General features: G+C 39.5%; 2 protein-coding genes across 4 annotated transcripts in view; one reads left to right on the top strand and one right to left on the bottom strand.

Moving 5' to 3' along the window:
* The first annotated feature begins 276 nt into the window (after window positions 1-276).
* Window positions 277-12,742, top strand: dbh (dopamine beta-hydroxylase (dopamine beta-monooxygenase)). The gene is made up of 12 exons (XM_029515635.1): window positions 277-645; window positions 2,884-3,030; window positions 3,653-3,910; window positions 4,302-4,478; window positions 6,540-6,642; window positions 7,559-7,725; window positions 7,969-8,112; window positions 9,651-9,689; window positions 10,086-10,145; window positions 10,270-10,397; window positions 10,695-10,854; window positions 12,629-12,742. Exons 1-12 carry the CDS (start codon window positions 277-279, stop codon window positions 12,740-12,742), a joined length of 1,866 nt encoding a protein of 621 aa, XP_029371495.1.
* sardh (sarcosine dehydrogenase) overlaps window positions 3,799-24,283 on the bottom strand; it is a 43,554-nt gene continuing 23,069 nt past the window's right edge. The window contains exons 16-23 of one of the 3 annotated variants that reach the window (XM_029515633.1): window positions 23,177-23,290; window positions 22,626-22,773; window positions 19,752-19,845; window positions 17,731-17,893; window positions 17,325-17,493; window positions 16,604-16,739; window positions 15,235-15,259; window positions 12,637-12,770 (exon numbers count right to left, since the gene is read on the bottom strand). In XM_029515633.1, the coding sequence (XP_029371493.1) occupies window positions 12,745-12,770; window positions 15,235-15,259; window positions 16,604-16,739; window positions 17,325-17,493; window positions 17,731-17,893; window positions 19,752-19,845; window positions 22,626-22,773; window positions 23,177-23,290 (875 nt within the window). In that variant the 3' untranslated portion in view covers window positions 12,637-12,744. Of the gene's footprint in view, window positions 3,879-12,636; window positions 12,771-13,350; window positions 15,260-16,603; window positions 16,740-17,324; window positions 17,494-17,730; window positions 17,894-19,751; window positions 19,846-22,625; window positions 22,774-23,176; window positions 23,291-24,283 lie in introns of those variants that run through there. The other 2 variants (XM_029515634.1, XM_029515632.1) reach the window with 2 other exon arrangements.

Raw genomic sequence — 24,283 nt, 5'->3', positions numbered from 1 at the left:
CGAGAGGAAAGAAAACACACAAGGAATAGAACAAACAACCTCACCTGATTGCTGCAAGAGAGATAATGAGTCGACTGTGGCCAAAAAGAAGAGCAGAGCTGGCGAGGCATTAGACACAGCTGAGTTTGGAGAGTTACAGCTTATACACCTACAGCGTTGTCAGGAAAAACTTTTTGGACCTAACTGCAAACCGACTCTGGCAGTTGAGACAAAACAAGTGACAAAACAAGTTTTCCACCACTACTCTGAAGTTGTCTGAGATCTGTCAGTGGGGTTATGAGGGTGTTAAATAGAAACGTTCGTCTTCAGGACGTCACTATCTTGTACCTCACCGCTCTGGCTGCTCTGATGGTCATCTTGGTGGCATCATATCAGGCACCCATTCATGCTGTCGATGTTTTCAGCCTTGAATCAAGCCCCTCCAGCCCTCTCCCACCTCTCCCCATGCCTTTCCGTGTGCCCCTTGACCCCCGTGGGTATCTTCAGTTTGCCTGGAACGTCAGCTACGCCAACCAAGAGGTCTACATGTCACTGAAGGTGAGAGAGATCCAACACGGTGTGGTCCTGGGGATGTCTGATCGTGGGGAGCTGACAAATGCTGACCTGGTGGTGCTTTGGGACTCTGGGACAAAGAGCTATTTTGGGGTAAGTAAGAATCAGAATTGTATTTTTTGTCTCATCCGTCTTCCAAGCGACTGAATTTTAAATACATTGTGTTGAATTTCTAAGAAAATCTGACTGACACAACGGTTGTTTTTTTTTTCTAAAAAGATGTTTCTAAACATAAATAGGAAAATTGTTAATCTTTTCCTTTGTGCTCAGTTGTCAAATAAATTAAAAGAAAGTCTTTAAAAAGTGGAGGTCTCCCACGTTTTCCTGTTCCTCGTTGGTCTGTAGTCCCTGGGGTGTGTGATTGCTGATTTTGCACGAGGAGCCAGATGAGAGTTTGCTTCGTGTTCTCATAGCCACAAAGGATGTTATCTGCTCTTGCAAATTGGAAATCACTCAAACTGCACTAACAGCTGCAGTTAATCTGGGAATCATTAGCAGATAGTTGCATAGGAAAATGTAATCATTTGTTGATTAAGATGTGTAAAATGCCTTATTTTCATTTCGCCATCAATGACTTAACATATCCAATTTAGCTTTCTCATTCTGAAAAAAATCACTAATCATTTCACTTTTCTTTTTTGAAAGAAAACAATCTTGCTATTAATATTCCTTTTGTCTTCCTTTTCATCTGTGTGCATCAATTATAAATCACACAGTATTGCCGTCAACTGATATCAAATACTGTGTTCGTGGAGTTAAAAAAAAAAATAAAAAAATATATGGTCGATGGAGTCCACAAAACAGATATACATTGCAGAAATCACATTGCTTTGACATTTATTGTTGACTGACATCCCATGAATGGAAAATGCATTTCATAAAGAAAACTTTTGTTCTTCTACTTTTTTAAAGGTAACTTTTTTTGAAATATATAAATCGCAACAAAGAAAATCTTTGCCATGATTCCAAAGGGGCATCTTGAGTCAGTCCTCACAGGCAATTGATATCACGAAGAAAAGAAAATTTCTGAAGTTAGGTAATTGGTTTGTTTTCAGTTGTTTGTTTGTTTGTTTGTTTGTTTCTTTCTTTGCATTGATTAGCAAGAAACAGTTATGTAATGTGTGAAAAGTCTGTAGCAGGAAGGAGAAGATGGCTTATTGATAATCAGGAGTATGATCTAGTTCAGCCTTGTTCGCCTTTAGTTACTCAAATGCTGCTGTAGCACATCCCTGCTGTTTAAATTCTCAAACACTCATATCAATGTAAAGTATTTTCTTCTTAAAATGATCTCCCCCTGCTCTGGAACTCTTCTCCTTCCCTTGTTCCGTCGGTCTTACTTCCCTCAGGAAGGACAAATTATCAGCACAGGAAAGGTCGCTGCTGTACTCAGTTATCGCTTTCTGTCTTTGTCTGTCTCTGTCTCATTCACCTTCACACACATACAGCTTTTTCTTAAAAAGCCAAGAAGCCAGGAATATTTCAGATATGCTCCGTAGTTCATGGCCTCCTAAAATCCCTTTATATCAAGCAACTTGAATGGCTAGTTGTGAGCGCATATATACATATATACATAAACACACACACACACACACACACACACACACACACACATACATATATATATATATTATTTCTAAAGATCCCCAGTAGATACTTTATCAAAACTGCTGGCTTAAAAATATTTGCCATTCGTGCAGAACAGTTACATAATAGGGACAGAAAGGGAGACAGAAATAAAGAGAGCGATCTCAGGTGCTATTCTGGACAGATAGAATGTGAGAAACATAACACAGACAGACTGAGCCATCGCAAAGCCTCCTGGCAGCAACGTAGAATCATGTACTCTGGGTTGAGAGGGTTTCAAAGTAGAGACAAACGCACCGATACCTTTTTATTAGCTGCATCATAACCCGAGCCACCAATAAATAAAACACTGCAACTGTAAAAATTATTATATGTTTGGTCAGGTCAGGTCATTATTTTACTCCAGTCTTATTGTTCATTCACATACTAAATTCTAAAACTTGAATCTGAACATGCTCTTTTGCATGGAAAAGAGGTTCAATGGAATTCATTGAGTAACGGTTTTAATGATGAATATATCACAATCAGCTCACACATCCCTAACTTGTTTTTATGATGGAAATTAGATGACTTTGACTGTTTCTACAAACATTAGTCACCACCAATTTAATGACCCATTTCAAATGATGACTAAATGAAATAGATAAAACATGCCAACTGGCTCTTAAGTGCTCTCTTGTCTCAGTTTGGTATTTATTCTATGTGCATATTTTCAATGTATCATATTGTGCGTTTGGTTTCCTCCAGGATGCATGGAGTGACAGTGAGGGTCACGTTTCACTGGACAGCCAGCAGGACTACGAGTTCATTGAAGCCGAACAGAAAGCTGATGGTTTCTACCTGCTCTTCAAACGGCCATTCAGCACCTGTGATCCCAGAGACTACCTCATTGAGGTGTGCAATTTTGGTTCACACTGTGTTTGTCTTTGTATCAGAGGATAATGTGTGACGTAGGGGGGACATAAGAAGTTGGGACATTTTCTCAGACTTCTCTTTGCCACCCGTGGGGTCACCCTCTGATCGTTATTAGATAGATGAAGGTTAAAAAAAACAGCTGAACTGTCTTGTTGGACTGGGAAAGAGGTTTCCGTGCAGGCATGTGTGTAGCCTAAAGCGCATCATACTGTAGTGGACTTTTACTCTGTGTGAACATGGGTGTCCATGTGTGTCTGTGCTGTGATATTTTTATTGCTATCTCACAGACACCTAATAGTTTAAAATGCTCAGAAATTTGGGATCATCAACACAAGTGCAACATTCATCATCATGGCTTTGGTTTCCATGGTACCGCATGAGTAGTTGCAGACAGAAAAACCAATAAAAATCACTATGACGACACATTCCATTTCTCTGTGTTTGCCTTAGTGGAGACCTCAGCCAAATAATAATCACAAATGATGATTCATCTTCTGAAACCCTCAGCCTTGCTGTTCATGTTGTAATTAGTAATTAGAATTACACATCCGCTCTGCAGCCATCCAACTTGTTACCTTTATTTTTTGTTTTGATTGCTCAGGAGGGAACTGTGCACATCATCTACGGCTTCTTGGACCAACCACTTGCCTCGCTCGAACAGCTGAACCTCTCCCGGATACACACAGGGATACAGAGAGTGCTGATGCTGCGCCCTGATACGCCGTCACCCACTCTGCCGCCAGATGTCCAGATGCTGGATGTCGTGGCACCAAATGTCATCATACCAAATCAAGAGACCACCTACTGGTGCTTCATCCAGAAGCTGCCTGAAAACATGCCCAAGAACCATATTGTCATGGTATGAACGTCTTAGAAAATGGAAACATTTACTTGCACAGTGTGGAGTGATCGTTTTAGATCGAGGTCCCGCACAGGCTGCTTCTTGCTTGTCAGCCAAACACAACATGGGACGTATTGTCATTGTGAGAGAAAAACAGAAATCAAAGAGAAAGGAGAACTTATAACAAACATGCTAACTCACATCCTTGTTTTTTCACTACGGGGTTTAGGTTCAGGTTCAGAACAAAGAGCAGGATAAGCTAGATAGTCTGAGGTAATAACAGCAATTGCGGGTTGTTGATGTTGTTGTTGTTGTTGTTTTGTTTCTTTTTTTTTTTAGCAGTAATAACATCTTAAAGAATGTCTGTCTCTTTTTCACTTCTTTCTTCTTCTGTGTGTGTTCCTGTCAGTACGAGTCAGTGATAACACCAGGTAACGAAGCCATTGTGCATCACATAGAGGTGTTTGAGTGTTCTCCGGATGTCCGCGCTGTTCCAGACTACAGCGGCTCCTGCGATGACAAGATGAAGCCGGGGAAACTCAACTTCTGCCGCCATGTGCTGGCTGCATGGGCTATGGGCGCTGAGGTATGATGTGATTGAACCATCAAAACAAAGAGGCATTAGCCCAAATGCCAGCAGAGCAGACTAAACAGATACATGTACATAGTCACATCTTGATAATAACAGGTGTCTAATTGAAAGCCACAGTCGAAATTAAACTTGATTCAGGTCCAGTGGTTGAAACTATTATGAGATAAACAGAAAACATTGCAAAGATGATCCCACACGTAGCACAGAACTATTCAGAGCGCTGAGACGGTCTGTATGTGGGAGGCAAACTTTTACAAACTACTTACACGGGCACTCAAAGACACAGATGAACATGAATGAATTCTCGTGTGCATGCACCATGGCAACAGAGAGCAAAGGGTTACATCATGGCTCTACTCTTTTCACACCTTTTAGGATTTTGTAAAATGTCATTTACTGAAATTGCACTTGAAAAAACTGAACCAGTCATTCAGTCAGTCATTGATCAGGTACTAAATCATCCCCACTTACATTCTATGGCTACCATCCAGCTGGCTGACTAAGCAGGTAAGCAGCCTGCAAGTCACATAAAGCAAAGAGGACAAGGAAGCATGAGCCTGTCACCATATTTCTGTGCTCTGCTCTGCACTGTATCACAGCCAGCGCAGCCCCACTCTGATTGGATTATCTGCCAGCCAAACAAAAACAAGCTGGATGCCTTCTGCGAGCTGTGAGCTGTGAAGACAAGATTAGGTGGGAAGTATTCAGGCCTCTTTCGTCACCTCTTAATAGTGTTGTTTCATTCTCTCCAGCACCACATCAGAAGGTAAACGTGACTTTACAAAAAACACAAAACAAAGGAACAAAAGGAAAGTAAGAGTATGTAAAGTCGAGGAAGTTTGAAAGAAGACAAAGCAATAATGTATGATGTTATCCTCACAGCCAGGTCAGAGGAAAATAGGTGTATGTGTGTTCGTATTTGTGGAGGAGAAAGCTATTTTCTAAGGATCGCACCACTAAACATAAGATCCAGATTACATAAAGCAATTCTTTCTTACATTTCAAACTATATAAGGGGAAATTACTCAATGTTGGCCTCTCTCAGAGTTAGGTGAAGACTCAGATGATGAATCCAGATTTAATAAAGATTTCCATGATGACGGGATGGTTTGAAGCCCACAGGGCCAGAGGTGATTCAGAGATTATTACTTTCTTTCTGTGAAGAACAAAACAATTCAGAAAGCATAGGATGAAAGAGAAGGAGGGCTTTCTGCTTTCTCCTCCTCACAAGTTGACAACTGGCAGCCCGGTGGGTGTATCTTTATGAGAACACAGGCCATAGTCCCAACAACCCCAAAGAAGTCTGAGATTTAAATACATGTGTTCGTGTCTGTTTCCATTTTAAATTCTGTGGGTGGTTTGCAGTTTGTGTGTTGGCATCTTGCTACTTTCAGAACCATGCTATTAATTAATCAATGCAGTTTTGGCAAGAAGGTGAATAAGACATGATATAATAATAACAAAACTATGGGAGAAGAGCGCATCATAAAGTGGACACAAAGAGTGTGTGTCAGTCATGTGTGTTGCAAATCTTTGTAATACAATTTTTTAATCACATCAACATCAAACTTCCTCCTTAGGAAGTTTTAGAAACACCTGTTAAGACTTTAGAAAGGAGAAATATTCCTTCAAAACTTCACATGATCATCGGTGCGTCACCTTTTTTGTTATGCTCTAACAATGTCCACCATGAGCAGAATGGGCAGTGAGACATTTGAACGTTTCTTGCCTCTGGACACTCGCCCTTTAAAGTTTGACTTTGTGATTGCATTTCAGTACCATTTGCTTACAACAACGCTGAAATGCACAAGTGATTTCTGCACTCTGAACTGTTGGACTTTGACCTTGAATCAAAGTGTTTTAGAAATGACAACAAAGCACATCCTGTGCATATCATGAGAGCATTAAATCTGAAAAAGGGGTTTACTCAGCAGCCTAAAATCACATCTATACAATATATGAAGAGTCTTTGCTACAACTTCAAAGCAGCCCTGCAAAAGTGAGCGGAATAATGAATCGGGTGTAATCAGTGAATGTGTGTGTGTTTCTTTGCAGGCTTTTTACTACCCCCCCGATGCAGGGCTGCCTATGGGTGGACCAGGATCCTCAAGGTTCCTTCGTCTGGAGGTCCATTACCACAACCCCCTCCTGATATCTGGTAAATGCAGTGCATATGAAACCAAACGCACCAACGTGCACACATACACACGCTTTCTCTGCAGACACACAAACACGGAAGCTGCGGAATTGTCTCTGTCTTGCTCCAAGAGCCCAAGGCTTATCTTCAACAGAGCGATTCATTTAAAATTTTTCAGATACACTTTTTGATCTCGGCTGTGAAAGTCACTACAGACTTTACTTTTCTCATCCTGATTTGACCTTACGAAACCATCACCTAAATTACCATCCTCTAATTCTCTGCACATCTTTCTGGTTTAGGAGTTGTTTTCTGTTAAGATTTCATAGATCCTCTTACATCCTCCTTCAGAATCCCCTGAGCTAAGGGTTTGCAACAATTTGCCCAACATCTCAACCCCTAAAACCAAAGCCTGATAGTAACAACTGCACACTAGTGTGTCCAGTGATTGATTTGAGTTTGTTTAAAATCATTTAGAAGCATTTTAAGTCTTCGTTAGATTCCCAGCAGGACCTGTGAACTAAGCATCTGGGTCTCCAGGGAACCTCATTGATTTGAATTTTTAAACCAAAATGACCTCTTACCACCTCAGTAAATATTTACAGGCCGCAGTGATGTTTGAGCTTAATATGCTTAAAAACTATCTGTCTGCTGTCTTTCGTGGTCTATGCATGGTAAATGACGGATGATTCAAAATGTGGCAGCACGTGCGCGGATATAGAGCCCATATGCGAAACTCATTACGCTTATGTAATTCTTCTCTGACATTATAATCCCGCTGTGCTTTCTGTCTTCTATAAATGTTCAATTTGTTCCTCTAGAAGAAGAGCAGCAACCAAAATAAACCGATTTAGTCAAAGGCAATTCCGGCTCTTGTGTATTTATGTGATCAACAGACTGAATGCTTAATGTTTTTCAAATTCCATGATGCACACAGGTCATCATGACTCATCGGGGATACGGTTATATTACACCCCTAGCCTGAGGCGCTACGATGCAGGGATCATGGAGCTGGGCCTGGTTTATACTCCAGTCATGGCTATTCCGCCCAAACAACACACCTTCTACCTCAGTGGGTACTGCACTGCCAAGTGCACCCAGACTGTACGTATAAAAGAAATTCTTATACTATAATGATACTATGATATTTATGCTTTAAATGTTTTGAGAGAAATGCTAGGATATCAGCTGCAGACATACATACATATATGCACACAATTTTATAGATTTTCTTTTTTATTCTATGGTGGTGAAAGCTAAAAAACAAAACTAAAAAAAAAGAACCACACAGGAAAAAAAAAAAAAAAAAAATCTTTTTCAGTTTGTGTGCCTGTTTCATCAATCTAGGCTTTGCCACAAGGAGGAATCTATATATTTGCCTCTCAGCTGCACACCCACTTGGCAGGCAATGGGGTGAGGACAGTTTTGGTGAGGGAAGGCAGAGAGCTGGAGGTGGTCCAGGAGGACCAGCACTTCAGTACACACTATCAGGTAAGAAAAAGCAGGGTCGCTTTACCCAGATGACCTCACTACTGTGATCTGCCTTTGTGAGTTGTATCTTTTAGGCTATTGTATTAGACGGCATAAAAGTGAGTTTTACCACTCTTCACTGAGCTGTGAGCCACTGGGGAAGAAATATCAAGAAATGACTGATGCTGCCTCACTCGACCACATCTTTTAATATAAAAACCCTTCTATGACAGTTAAGATTTATTAGGTTTAGTCTTTTATTTTGCACTGGGTGAGCAACATTAGTTGTGCACACACAAGTTGAATATTGCAAGCAAAGGCTTCGGTGCTGGTCAGAGGTTGACTTGTTACAGAAGAATGTGTTTCAATATTGTTTATGACATTGGCAAAGGGACTGGCATTGAAGGTGTTCGGTAGATGTGGGCAAAAAGAAGTAGAGCTACGCCCGCCCAGGGAAAAAAAAAAGCCCTATATTCTCAATATGAAAAAATCCCTTGAACCAATGGTCTTTCATTGTTGAAAGACCATTGGTTCAAGGGATTTTTAAAGAAAGGCAAAATAATTCCCTAAAGCAGCTAGGCATTGTTAGGAATATATGGCCTATTTGGAGCCATACAGACATCGTACTGTGGCAGCTTTTACTCAACATGAAAAACAGAGCCATGTTGTGCATATTGAAGGAACACTGGGCAACATTTTTGGCTCATTTATGTTTTTAACTGTTTTTTGTCCGTGATAGAAGCTCGGTGGCACAGAGGAATGAGAAATATTATTAACTCTATCTGACCTTTGTGGTTCCAAAAGCAGGAAGCAGTTAATGAATGATTAAAATGAATTATAAATCTTTTGTCTTACAAATTAAGAAGTACCTAAACACTTCCATAATTAGGCTATCCCGTGTTCTTTGAAATTTTCCTGACATCATTATTGACCTGACTGTACTTTATAGAATTACAGTGATAAACATCAGATCTCAGGATGAGCCAAAAAAACAAAAAAACTTAAGTCGATCAACATCAAACTTGACAAACAAAATTAACATTGCAGAGAGACAGCAGCTGACATCTGTTGTGTTTTATGTATATGCATTATCCTGAGGCAGATCGACTCTCACAAACAAACACACGGTATGGTGGAGGACATCTGTTGCTCATGTCAGACAACTCTGAGCGTACCTGGGCATTGTTGTTCGAACCCTGCAGCCTCATTAGGCCATTTCACGCACATCAAATGGGAGCTGCCCCTCAGCCCGAAGGAAACACGCCAGAGTTTTATCTCAGCGTGGTGTGTAATAAGGGTATTTTACACAAAGTGTTCTGTTCTGCAAAAAATTATGATGCTAGAGAGGGACATGCAGAGGAGAAACACAGTCTAGTGGAAACAAGGAATTATATTTTTGAGGAATAGGAACAACAAATCACTGTCAGTCACAGATGACAGCGTCAGATGCAGGCCTTTCATGTCCAAACGTAGGAGGAAAAGATCCCAGGAATCCTAAAAATTGATGTTGGATGTATTTTCCCATTAATGTTGTCTCTCTCTTATAATTTCTCTTCTAGACGATCCGAGTTCTGAGAAAAATGGTGAATGTTTTACCCGTAAGTATAAAAAAAGACAACATTGCCTGCATTTTTAAAGGCAATGATGTTTTGATGGTTTTGCTTTCCCTTACAGGTTTACATTCACACTAAAAAGTTATACTATTCTGTAAACTCCTGAACTGTCCCTGATGTATTTTTACCCTCCGTTTCTTATTTCTTATTTAAGTATGTAAATAAAATATGATACTGCTGAATAAGGTGCTTAAACAGGTGCTGTGACAGACAACAAGAACGGTCAGGACAATCCATAGCAGCTAAATTTCCCAAAGCCACTTCATGTTTAACAGCAGACCACTCGTTTAAATTATTTCTTTTTTGTCAGCAAATTTAAATAATCTTCGGCTAATTTTTTAATCTCACAATATGCTGATGTGTTTGCGCTTGATCCTGCAGGGTGACGTCCTCATAACCAAGTGCACTTACAACACTGAAGATAGGAGCAAGCCCACAGTGGTAAACAACACACTATCAACATACAATACTTGTTTCCGCTTTGTTCCCATTGAGCACTGCTGACAAATTGATATTGAAAAGAAACTTTCAACTCACCATGCTTTATCTTTCATACCCCTCTCAGGGAGGGTTTGGCATCATGGAAGAGATGTGTGTCAACTATGTTCATTACTACCCTCGAACTCACCTGGAGCTCTGCAAAAGCCACGTCGACCCAGGATACCTGCAGAAATACTTCAATTTCATTAACAGGTAGCGCATGGAGTAAATTGTTTTCTGCCTCTTACTGAAATCATTTAATTGTCTCTCTTGTTAATTTAACGATTTTTCAGTCACCCCCCGCCGCCCCATCATCATCCAAAGAAGTGATGATTGCTTCTTTTTAATCTCAAGGAACAGATACCTTGTCCTTTTGCAATGAAACTGTGTCATCCTAACATCGTTCCGAGCTACTTTTTTCCAATCTTTTCCTGCTTTTTCAATCTCACTTAGTTACCTCTCTTTTATCAACTCCTCCTCAACCTCGATCTCTATCTATCCTCCCTCCAGGTTCCAGGGAAGTGATCTGTGTGTGTGTGGTGAGGTCAGTGTGACGGAGCAGTATTCTCAGTTACAGTGGGACACATTTACTGGAGAAGTGCTTGACTCTCTTTATAACACAGCCCCCATCTCTATGCACTGCAACCAGTCCACAGCACGTCTCTTTCCGGTGAGCATCCAGCCGTTCACTCACTCTCTATCACACGCACATACGCAACGCAGGATGCTCAGATCAGAGCAAATAAATTAAATCCAGTGCAAAACTATGAATAAGCGTTGATCAAGGCTTTTCAGAAACAACTTCCTCTTTGATTTGCAGTTTTTTAAGTCCACAAATGGTCAAATACAGCTGCATTACTCCGATTTCAGTGTTAAAGAAAATACAAGAGCGTAACCAAAAAGAAATAGTAACTAATTTCAGGCTACATGAAAACAAGTATGCAATTTAAAAGATCAGGCCAATTAAAACATATAGAGATCCTGATTTCATGTTAAGTGGATTCATTTATTACAATGTTATTAACATTAACAGGCGTAGCTCGAGTTAATGGCTGTTCTGGCTGCTCTTGGAAATAGCTTTAGCCATTGTTGACACAAGAGGCTGACCTCAGAGCAGGATGCTGCATTACAAAGTACCAAGACAGTCTTACTGGGCCTGAGGTAGCTGGTTAGCATGCTAACTTAGTAGTAGAGTAGAAGTAGAAGAGAAGACGTGACCTAAATCGAGGTAATCCTTGAATCAGATAGCTTTTGGTACTTTTGGTAAGGAAAGGAATGAACTTTCACAGTTGCAGATGCAGCGATAGCAAAAATTAGGTGTCATGTCATCATAAAACTTAACATGGGACCTCATTACTTTTATTAAGAAGCATCTTGAGAAAATAGGTTTTCAAGGCCTTTAAGCTCACCATTACTTGGTGGCCTTTAAAAAAAGAATACATTTTGAAACGCTGACCATTAATGGTGCCACCACTGGAGGGCATTTTAAAGGCAACCATTTTCAAGATTGCAGGGGAAACCATGCATGAAATAAACTCAAAAAGTGATGCAGCAGTCCAGCTTCAAGTCAACCTCCAGCCTTTGTTATTCCAATACTCCATGTAGAGTAGTAGTAACCTTTGTAAGGGATGATAAGCAATGCATCTGCAGACTTACAACTAACAGGCAAGAAAAATAGGGAGGTTCAGCAAAGACAACTTAAGGCCAAAAGCCACCATCTTCCAGCAGCAGCCACCTACTCTCCCTCTACGCAGAAATGATGGCCTGTTACTTCAACAGCCTGATCTGATGGGAGTCCACCGCCTGCTAAGGTTAGTGGAGGGTGTGCTAGAGAGGCAGAAAGATCATGCAATATTAAAGCAATATTACGATGTTTTTTAGCGAGTGTTGACATTTAAATGTAGCTCTCAGCACACAGAGACACACACAGGCAGACAAAACTCGACCAGCTATCTAACACAGGACAGAACATTTCACCCTCCCCTTATTTGAAAGTATCTTGCGGAAGACCTCTTTTTACTATCAATATACAGTATGATCAAACTATCTTCAACAACATTGTTGTACATCATAACAAAAACCACAGGGGGCCACCGCAATAAAATCTACAGTATTTGGGACAAAACCACACATTGTAAAAAAGCTTGTATTTTGTCGTAATTTTAAGTGATAAAAAAGTGATAAATTAAAAGGCTCCGTGGCACAAACATGTAAATACTGACAAACAGCAGTGTATAAAAGAGTGGAAAGCTGCCAAGTCTTTTTAGCCTTAAATAAAAACCCAAAACAGTGCTCATTAGTACGTTTTCGAAGCTGCACAACAATTATATAAATCTGTTTTCTAAATATCAAGGACCATACTGTTTTTTTATCATTCTTTGAATTTTTTGGGGGGACCCAACAACACGCCATGCCAACTACATCTTATATATTTGTTTCTCCAGGGAGAGTGGGACAAACAGCCTGTACCGGTGGTGACCACCGTGCTTGAAAAACCTCGATATCCCTGCGAGGGAGGAGCTGTATCCAGCAGCCAGCCGCTCACACCACCAGTCTGAACTCAGTCAGGGGCTTGGCAGTACCTAGCTGGGGGCAAAATACACACGATCCTGTAACTTGGCAGAAATGTCATTTTTTTCATGTCCATGTTTGAGGACAGTTGACATCCTTTCATTTGTGTTTTTTGACACCTGCCTAATTGTATGTTTTATAATCATTTACTGTTAGTGTTCTTATGAGCAAACAGAAGTTGATAAAAATCCTAAACAAATGGCAAGCTTCAAAGCAACAGAGATGGCCCTTATTTCTGACACTTGAGATTTGGGACCACTGGGGAATTGTGATATATTAAATCTTTGTGTTGTGTTTTGTTCTCTATTACTCTGTTGATGATGACAAAATGATAAAGATATGCATTATAATGTCATTTGGTGAATAATTGTATTCTATAGTAAACTCTATAATGAATGACTTATTAGGAAATCTTTGTATTTATTTGAAAAGTTATTTGAATTCTTTCTATTACTATTGTTAATCGCTGTAATTTACACTACATACTTTGTTGCCCTCATCATTTTTGTGTGTGTGTTAAATAATAATTGTCACAAAACTTAGAAGTTAGAAGTTAGAAAGACATTTATTTATACATTAATAACTTTGGGCTGAGTCTATCTTAACAACACTTAACATCGTTACATCCTGCCACTGATTCATCATTTTGCTGAAAAATGCAGCAATGAGAAATGTAAACCTTTTGCATTTTACCTGCTTTAATTATCACCTAGGTATTTGTTTTGATAATCTTCACATTGCTCTCTGGGAAGGAAAAAAGTTCAACAAACAGTGTGAAGGAAAACCTTTAAGAACCACTATGGATAGGGTTTATCAGTCTGTTTCACATTTCCCATATAAATCTTGTTATTAACCTGAGCTACTCCTGAAAACAACATTTTCAATGATTAATGGCCTTCTGGGCAGGATCAATGAATCATTCTGCATTAGTAAACATTTTGTGCCGAACAAGAAGCAGCACACATCCGAGATGTGAGTAGTGGTTATGCGCACAACTGCTTTTTGGCTTCTGCTTGCTAGGTGTGTTTGATTGGCTTGTTTTTCTTTGGCCAGAAAAGCACTAATTTGAGTAGATGTAAGCACAGGTGGAAAGTATAATCCATAATCAAATTACTTGTTAAGTGTCATGAAACAGAAACAGAAAAAGTTGATTTGTAAACAAAAAATGAACAGAGCATATTAATTACCTAATGTACCAGTACCACCTGCATTAAAGGCATGAATCGGATACCAATTTAATAATTTCTGTTTTTGCTCTTCAAGTCACATTTTTGTGTGCGTGTGTGTGTGTAAAACACAATTCATATTAGGTTTCTAAAGCACTGTCCTACTATACAATTAACCATTCTACAACACTGAACTTGTAAGATTTCAAAGCTGTGAACCTAACTTGAATTGCTCTACTCTGAAGTAAGTACACAAATTGTTCAGTTTGATTTAACAGCACAAGACAAATGGGAGCTCTTCAGCAGACAAAGAGTTAACAGATAGGCTCATTAAAGAGCAATGTGTCAGTTTAAACACAAAGCCAAGAACACTGAGTTTGCAAACAGCAGTGAGTGTGGATTAAAACTTGGAAAGCTCAGCAACATGGGGACAGACCAGGAAACTGAGGGGTTGTATCTGTTATAAAAGCAGCTTTCCGATAACTGTTCTCTCTTTCTGTCACTCTTCTTCAGCTGTGTTTTCTCCCTGGCTGGCACATTGTGCCTCAGGGTGTTTCTTGCTTTCCCTCCAACTCTGATAAACACTCGGACTATCTGCTTCAGATTTAGATGTGGCACGAGTAATTTAAACTCTCTTTAGTCATTATTATCAGCATGAACATCAGTCACTGTAATCTGGCTCTGTATGGCGAGCGTGCAGCTGAAAATACTCGTGTTCCCATTTAACGTACTGTGGCCTCATAGGATAAATAAGGAAGGAAATATTACTGCACTACATTATTACAGCACTTTCATAACATATAATAACAGCTAGTTTATAATAAGGTTTAGTTTGATAATTAGAGATTCTGGCCACCAACGGAGAATTGATTAAATTGTCCTTGAGTAACACACAAACATGTCATGGTGACTTTTAAACACGTTCGTAGGGTTGTGAGGCAACAGTTGTATATTCTAGCTACTAGCACTCCTTTTAACTTCATTTGATTCATGGAAAGAAGACAAACTGATTTCTTTGCCTTGTAGTTTTACTACTAGTCTTACCCAGAGTGGTCATAAAAATGACCAACAACAAAGCACCTTATCTTGACTCAGATTTTAGACCATCCATAATATACAACATTTGTAATGAGCATATCCACCGTATCATAATCCTAACCTGCATGAAAAAAAAGATGTTGGTTTCTGTTTAAACATTTATTGTCCTGTTCAAACATAGATGCCTTTGACTCGTTTATTCTCATGGTCAAATGGAGATTTGAGGTGGGCCTTGGCCTTGTACGTCACTCCCATCCTCTCCAGGGTAAACTCACCACTCTTTATGAAATCAGCACTCACCTGATAAGGAAAGGAAGAGAGTTACAGGACTAAAAACACTATGAGAAAGAAATGAAGGGACATGAATTAAAGAGCAAGGAGGAGGACATTCAACTTTTTGGAGATGAGGAGCCAGTGGAAATTCAAACAGAAAGAAAATTTAACCATCTCTTAATCCATGTTCTTTGTAAAAGTTGCCTTCTCTAATGTTTTTTTTCTCCCTATTTCCCCATGTTAAACAATTTAAAGGGAACACCACTGTAGTTAAAGACTCAGAAACAAAGCTGCCTTCAAACATCTACGTGACACCAGGAAAGCAAGCACTTTACACACTTCAGTCATCTGAGACCCAAATTCAGATTTGGCTGTGTTGATTGTTCCACTGCAATCCACAAATTTATTGGAAACCCTGTGGCATGCTGATTTCAAATGTTCATTTCAATGTTCATCATACCGTGCACTATTGTTCATTAAATAACAAGCATTTCATTTGTTTTCAATGTCCCTGTGTTAATTCTTCACTGATTTTTCTCCCTCTGGTATTCTTTTTAGCATTAAGCATATGTATTTTACAAAACTCAGAGTCGTTACACAAAAAGGCCTGTTGCATTCATTTTTTCACCCTACATATAATTGTTAGTTTGTGGGTCATAGCAAAAAAAAAAACACAGCAACATTAAGGTAAAATTAGCAATGCAGGAGAGGGAAGTGTGCATGGACGTTGCACAGTAACCGACAGTCTCACATCACATATTCTGCCCCACTTATGGAAGTTATGGAACTTATGCAAGTTTAAGAGGTTCCATCTGCAGTTTTACTGTTGCTCTTAGAAAACTAGTCTTCAATGGAACATTATTATTTGGCAATCCACAATTAACAACCAATACACTATAGCCACTTATTTTCAATAAGCACTGAGAACTTGGTCTGGCAGGCAGTGTAGTCAGGGTAGAAGTTTTAAATGGGGTACTCATTTTCTTGGTTACCACTAAGTCTCAGAAAAGTGAAATAGAGATAATTGTAATGAGCACACATTGCATGTACACACAACACATATACACTAAAGTGTGTCTACTAAGCAGATACTCAGAAACAAAGATCTGATCTAAATATTTCACAGAGGGGTTGTTCAATTTTTTTTTGGTTATGAAAAAAAAATTGCCTTAAGTACATAACTTCAATCAAGTTTGTCTTTTGGTTTTTGTCATCTTTCTGTCTGATGTTCCATCATCTGTTATGGTCTGTGCCTCAGTTTTGTCATCAGGAGAGCAACACACAGAAACACTGCGAACTGGCTGATGCATCTAACCAGCTCGCATTCATGAACTTTGATGGTAAAAAACAAACCACTAACTATTTACTTACCACTCCTCCATCAGGGCTACGGATATATCCATAACCCATGGTTTTGTCAATGAAGAAGCCATAATCAGCACGCCGTAGGTTACCAACAGGAACTCCATTACGGAAAATGGCCTCCAGACCAAACATTGGTACTTTCCTTTAAGTGGGACAGAGAAGGGAAAATTTGGGGTAAACCAAAGTTTTATAGTATCCACTCAGCCCATTTGAGCATGTAATGCTCCAGCTGACTATTAAATATTGATTATGTCAGATTTTCACTAGAAAGGAAATGGTGGAATTAGATCTGAGAATCTACAACGTAAACTATTAATGCCTCATATGTTTCTGGACAAACAGCATAAAAGAAAATGGCTATTGTTTCTGAAAATTCTGTTTGTGAAAATCACAGCAAGGAAATATGATAATATTGCATCAAACTGCTTCTCCACCACGCTTGCAAGAACATCTGTGGCTCAGCTATTCAAACCATATACATGAAAATAAATCTGTTTTACATTTACTCCCTGCACATTTGGCAAATGCATTGATAATCTATCTTCCCTTCTGAGTACCACTTTAATAGTAGCAACAATCTATTGGAGGAACAACTGGCACCATTAGAGGTTTTATTTAAGAAAGTGGTCTTTTAAAATTCCCCACAATATCTGAATCTGCTGTTTTCTTTGTCCATACAGATTTTTTTCTGGTCAACAAAAAATGTCAGGGCAGAGTCTGAACTGACTCGTCAATGGTGAAGCAGACGATGCGCCTCTTTAGCCCCTCCTTCTTCTGTTTCTCCAGCCTGTCACGGCCCTGGAACGGGATTGAACTCTTGAGTTTGCAGGTGAAGGCAAGCCCCGCCTCCAATGGTGTGTCATCAGGACGAAGATCAGCGTGCCAATGTCTGTACCCTATTAAAGAGGAGTGATTAAGAGCCAGACTCACTGAGCAAAAAAAATTGTTAGTATTGTGTCTTTCTCCTGGATTTTTGAGCGTTTAATGAACACAGACACTTTCTATTCTTATCTTGATTTTACATTAATATCACTGGAGGTTCATAAGGTTCATTTAGTTTCATCACTGGCTACATTTCAATTAAATTGTAAAATGAGCTGCGTTCGGATTATTTTTTGTGACTTGAAGGTTACCTTTCTCTATGCTGAGTGAGTCGATGGCTCTGTAGCCTGAGTTGATGATGCCATGCTTTACACCAGCAGCCATGACTGCCTGGTAGACTGGAAGGCAAGAGTCTTTGGGAATGTGCAGTTCCCATCCAAGCTCTCCCACAAATGACAGACGCATAGCCCGTACCTGGTTGAGAGAGGACATAGACAGGAAGCTTAGAGATCTGACAGAAAACTGCACAGAACCAAGGCGCAAAGCCCCTGATTGTGCATGCTCACACACATACACAAATAAAACACCCGTTCCAATTTTCTGAGAAGATATTTACTTGTCATCCATTTTAATACAAACTATGTTTTCCATGTGCTGCTGCTGCAGAAGGGAGAGGAGCAAACGGCAAAAAAGCAGGATGAGAGAATGAGTTGATCCAAGGATAAGATTAGGCTCACAACAGAGGAGAGTGGGCAAGTGCAATCTTGGTTTTAGAAATGAATGTTGTGTCCAAAGTGCTTTAAATCCTGAAAGAGATAAAAACCTAAAGCTTCTCTAGGTGAGAGGTGGAAGTGAAGGAACGAGAGAAATGATGGAGTAAGGTGACAGAGAAAAAGAATAGAAAAGGATACAGCGAAAGTGGACAGATTGAGGTATATATCTGAAAAGCTTTCCAACAACCTCTACCATTCTTTCACTACTTCTATCTCTCTATCTTAGAGAGGGAAAAAATGAAAATTCAGATACACAATGCTTATGCTTTAGTTTTACAGGACAAAGCGCACTCAGCTGCTTCGCTCACATTAATATGGCAGACAAGTCAGCCAGCATGATGGCAGGAGGAGAATATGCCAGATTATGCAGCATGTTGTAACAGCTAGACTTTGGTTCGAAATTATGCCATATAGGCATTACAGGTTATAGGTTAACACCCCAGACTGACATGCACCAGAATGGTGAGGATGCAAAAGGTACACATGAAAATGAAAGTATGGAGAAGAAGAAAAGAAACTTAAGGAAGGGAATGAAAAATGTTAAAAATAAATAAATAAATAAATAAAAAATTTCTTCCAACAGTTTCCCCAGTGGGATGCTGTGACAGCCAGGCCATCTGGCCAGCTCGGGATCATCCTGGGCCCCATATGTACACCATGAAACTCTTGGGAAGACAGTACATGTAAGCTTGTGCTTGTTCACAGCAGACAATCAACCAGATACATAGGCGACAAAGTCTAACGCACAGAAATACATGGATGCCTCACGCACACTGCCACCCATAGATTTGCCAGGCAAACATCAAACATAGAGACACAATACAGAATCCAACACGCAGGCCGGTACACTTGCCTACACTGGCGAGAGAGAGAGTCTAATGAGCTTTGTGGAGAGCAGAGGGCAGAGTGAGAGCTCTGTTCTCGCAGCAGTGCAGCCATTAAAATGTCACCCAGACAAGGCCAGCAACCAGCTGGAATGCAGCACAAGCGATTCACATACACGCACGCACACACAAACACCCCTGGAGGGCTGTGAGAAGACGATGACCGCAGTCTCTGAAGTGTTGCTGTGTTGATGCATGTGCTGGTGCAACATGCTCTTTTTGATTTGAGGTCAGAAACCCTATAGAGGTCAACTCGGGAAGCTTAGAGCGAGCCGAGAATTATTGTTACTGTTATCATAAATGTATAAATATATGAGTTCCCCAGTTCCCACATGCAACAGCACAATTAATTTTGCTTTGATTTTAGAGTTTCTGGACCTAAGAGGCAGTAATGGAAAGAGATGTAGTGGAAAAAGATATAGAAAATCTGCAAAAAATTGGACAACTTTGACATCAAAGGCAGTCACAACAATGCCTTGAGACATGCCATCTGTTCCACACACACACAGTCTATGATCTCTGTTGACTGAACGTTTGAAATAATAAACCAGTTTCACTCAGCATGTGATTTGCATAGAAATACTTAAGATTAAGATTTTAGGTTATTGTGAAGCTGAGAACGGTACCACATCCAGTTACTGCAGAAAGTTGCATCAAGCAAGTGTGTGTTCCCACCTGATGTCCTGCTGCATTGACAACTTTGTGGGTAGAGAAGGGGAATGCTTCGTTGCTCAGGTCTCTGTCTAATACCTCCTGAAGCACCTCTCGACTGCACAGAAAGCAAAAACACAAAAACTGCGTAAGTTATTTAAAAGAAGTCACTACTTATTTTTTTTAATACTTTCAGTTGGTAACTGGTGCGCTTTTTACATCAGTTACATTACATTACAGGTTATACTGCAACTATGAGAAATATTCTTTTTATCTTTATCTTAAATATTTAGAGAAATTATTATGCCAATCTTCAGCAGTATTTGTTACATTTGCTGTAAAAATATACTCTCTCTACTTCTCCCACAAACACACACACACACACTAAAATCAATATTACATAAAGATGAGTCAACAGAAAAAACAACTATGTTTAGCTTACATTGGTACTTGTATTTAAGTGAGTGGGCAGGTAGAGAATACAATGCGTGAGGCTTTTTCTAGAAGATATTTTTGTAAGTGCGGCAAAGAGCCAGGGTTAAAGATATTTGGGGAAGGGTTCGGGTTACATTTGTGTATATTTGTGTAGGTAGGTGTCCTTTTTCTTTTTTTTCTAAAAGGAAGTTGACGTAGTTGCAGTTACATGCAGATTTAAGGATGCAAGCAATGACTAAAACACGAAAAAAAAACCATTGTCTGCAAAAGCATGTCTGCACATGTGTATGTGGGGTGTATGTGTTGTGATAGGCTGATCAATTCTATATGCCGTTCTCCAATTTCTGTCCACCCTCAAGCAAAGTTGTGTTCACCGAACTTTAAAGGGCAAGAATGAGGACAATTCTGCCTGAGTTTGTTTCTGAATGTTTTCTTTCTCTGTGTGTGTATGTGTGTGTTTGTGTGTGTGTGTGTATATATATGTATATATAGAGAGAGAGAGATTAGGCATTTATTTTTCCTTCACTTTCCACTTAAATATGGCTTTCAGCTTTGACACGCACACACCTTGCAGGATATGGATAAACTAAGCAAGCACCAGTTTCACGTTTTGGAGCATGTTGCCAAGCTGTGTGAGAGAGAATCTACACGCTCACTGACTCTCCTACCCACAGTATTTGAAAGACATTTTTGAGAAGGTAAATACAGAGAAATGCATTTTGATAAATCACTCCTCAAGCTTTGAAGAGGTGTATTTCCTATATAAGAACCAAACATTGGAGGGCTGATTTTCTGCCCTCATATGTGGCAGAAACAGTCAGAAGGAGCTGAGAATCATTTCATTGCTGTGCGAAGAGACACCACACACACACACACACACACACACACACACAGAAAGAAAACATTCAGAAGCATACACAGGCAGAAGCCGAGAGCACTTTAGGTGCTCATGAAAACTCAAGAAGCTCCATAATCAATTCTTTTGTGTTTGTGTGTCGGCAGACATACACACATTCAAGCACACACAAACATCTACTGGTGATGCACTGATCTCTGTTTCGGTGTAAGCATTAAAAGCAATGGGGATAGAAACACGACAAAAGGGGAAAAGAACACTGGAAAAAAGGTGGAGTGAGGAGAGAAAAAGATGATACATAACATTGACAGAGATGTGAGGTCTGAGGGAAAAGCAAACTTAAGTGAAAACAAAATAAGAAAGCTTCAAAGAGAAGAAACCAACTAAACCCACACACAAGACAGAGTGGCCTAACGCTGCTGCTTTTAAGAGGGAAGCACAAAGATGGAGGGTGGTGAGGTGCGGAGGAGAAGAGCTGAGAAGGGAGGAAGAGATAAATCAGGGGTTCAGAGAATGAGATTGCTAAGTGGTAAAGGGGGCCTGGATCATTTACTCAGCAAAGAACAAGGGATAACTGTGGGAAGCAAGAATGAACAAGCATGGACTTTCCTTCCTGTGCTCAAATGTGAACCATATAGTTTCTCATCCTTAGATGAAGAAATCAATAGATGAATGTTCTGGAAGAAAAAAGGAATACTGTGGTATTCCAATAGTTACATAATTCAAGTAAAAGTTTAAGTCAAGCTTGTTTTGACATTTTCAAAGAAAATTCCCAGAAAATCAAAACCACAAAACCATGGGCCTAAAATCTGATAAATTCAATAAATTGCTTAATCAGATTATTTGACTTTGAGTCCTTTGCAGTATTTACCCCAGGGAGTGAGTATGGTAGACGGTGCAGTGGAAGAGATGCAACATTATTCATATTGAATGTACCTTACTTGTGTGTCAAGTGAAATGAAGAGCTTCTGGTTTAATTTAAACCAGTATGTACTTGCTCTTTTGTGAAATTACACCTTTGTTTGGATCTAAAGCTGGCTCTAGAGTTTAGTTTTGTTTTTTTTTTTAATAGTTGCACAAGGTTTGAGACATCTAGAATTTAACCATAGTGCAGATTCATATAAAAGTCTAAGTTTCTTTTCCACACGATGTTTCATGTTTTTAAAAGGATGGATCCAACTAGTTTTAGATAATAGTAACTGGTCTTGCCAGGTACAATTTAAACTCTCTAAATTGTTTCTGAGACTGCAACTGCATCTTCTCTGGGAAATCTTGATCATCCTAACTTTGATGCAAATTTTATGTAATTGGATCATTCACAGCATCAAGAAACAGCCAATGGCCACATCAATTTGCAGAATTAACCTTGAATTGTCGCGTTACCAGTGGCCAGTGGCCAAGTCTTCAGAATTGCCACTTAACCTGCTCTTATTGATCCAACAGCTCATCTTTTCAGTTTCCCCACTTTCTATGTGCCGAATGTGAATCATAATCCATCTTCACTGGTCAGTTACCTTCTTCTTTTCTCCCCTGCTCTTCACCAATCTCATTCTGAGTGACTGTCTATTTATTCATAATGTCCTTCCCTCCATTTTTCTTTATCCCACCTCTTTGGTCCCTGGATACTGATCATCCCCATGTTCTCAGAGTGGTCTGTCAGTTGGCAGCGGAAACCTTGGTCCTGAAAAACTGTTCTAATGTGGTTCCAGTTGTGTTCTGCAACAGCACCTCCAATGGCCAGGTAATACACATCACCTGGAGCAAAGGTGGGAGAAGGGGAAAAAAAAGATTGATGGGTGTGGGACAGAAACAATGACACAACAGACACAAATAGAAGACTGTTTTGCTGAATGTTGTCACACTAATTGATAGCGACACAAAAATACAAAAAAGAAACAATGACAGAGATTATGAAATATTGGCTAAATAAGATGAATCGATCATCTTATCTTTTGATTCTATTTGAATCTATTTATTAGTTTTTGGGCTTTTTGGAATAATGAAAAAGCATAGGAAGGGAGTAACAGTGTAGTTGCAAATGACGGATGATGGAATGTAACAGTTAAAAACAACAAGGAAATAATAAAAGAGGAAGGGCAACATTCAGCGCAACACATTTAACAATATAACAGATAAATATAAAAACATAGTTTGATACCATTGGATTCTGGTGCCAGGGGCAGGTTGGCAGCACCAGGCTCCAGTCTGCTCACTGTCAGGTCAGCTTCCACCCCTCCTCTTTTATTCAGCATGCAGGTGTACACAGTGGAGCCTGAAACAGACACATAAACAACTCATTCTCGCAGTATAATTTGTAGGCCAATTAAACTCTCTCTCTAGTCTTTTATAATAGAGTTAGCTGAAATCTTGAAAAAAACAAAAACAAAAGGAACCTAAACCTGAGGTCAATCTCTTGTTTGCAACTGACTGGCTGGGAGCGATCTAGTTTCTGTTTTATGTGCCTGTGTGTGTGTGTGTCTTTTCCTGCACCAAATGTATGATTAGAAAATACAAATTTTAAATACCCACAAGTCTACTTACACCTCATTCACAAGCTTGTGAAAGAACGATTCTAAATCTCTGTCTCCTAGGGCAACACATGCCCTGACGACATGCAAACCTTGTCTTACTAAGCAATAGTTGCCAAGGAAACGATTGAAATGTGAACCCAATTAGAAACTAACGACTAACACATAACAAGGATATTCATAACAAAGACCTCCTCAAAATAATTTACCAGTCAAATGTAAATCAAATCTACAACTACTTACAAGAAACATTATGTGATGACATTACTTTCATCCATTGGCTGAAGGAACTGATGGCTGCAGTGAAATGCTAACATGTGATTGTCACTTAATCATCTTTCATCAGACTGATCTATTGATATAGTTTTATTTGTCACAGGTATCAAAGAGGATAGTGTCTAAATTTGTCACTAATACATGAAATTGCCAGCTAGACCATTAAATATTCTCTGAGCATTCTCAAGAACTACCACTATGCTCTGGTAAAGAGAGACAAAAATGATAAAGTGTAAGGTTGGATAATGTGTCATCTACCATGCTGAAAAGGTTTTGTGAACAACTTCATACGGCCGTTTGATGACAGCAGGTGATCTCAGTGTTAGGAAAAAAAAAGGAGGCTACAGAAATTGATCAAATTTATTTCAACAGTATGCACATTTCTTGTGTAGAAAAAATGTTCGGATGCACTTTCCCACCCACTTGAATAGGTTTATAAAACTGCGTACAAGTTTTATAAA

The sequence above is a fragment of the Echeneis naucrates genome, chromosome 12 (genome assembly GCF_900963305.1).
Source record: "Echeneis naucrates chromosome 12, fEcheNa1.1, whole genome shotgun sequence".
Lineage (NCBI taxonomy): Eukaryota > Metazoa > Chordata > Actinopteri > Carangiformes > Echeneidae > Echeneis > Echeneis naucrates.
This window is presented reverse-complemented; position numbering and strand designations above follow the sequence as displayed.

Bases quoted from the DNA above. Each gene is read 5' to 3' on its own strand.
- dbh (XM_029515635.1), top strand. From the start codon at position 277: ATGAGGGTGTTAAATAGAAACGTTCGTCTTCAGGACGTCACTATCTTG. The intron at 646-2,883 runs GTAAGTAAGAAT...GGTTTCCTCCAG, and splicing joins GGACAAAGAGCTATTTTGGG to GATGCATGGAGTGACAGTGA. The intron at 7,726-7,968 runs GTACGTATAAAA...TCATCAATCTAG, and splicing joins CTGCCAAGTGCACCCAGACT to GCTTTGCCACAAGGAGGAAT.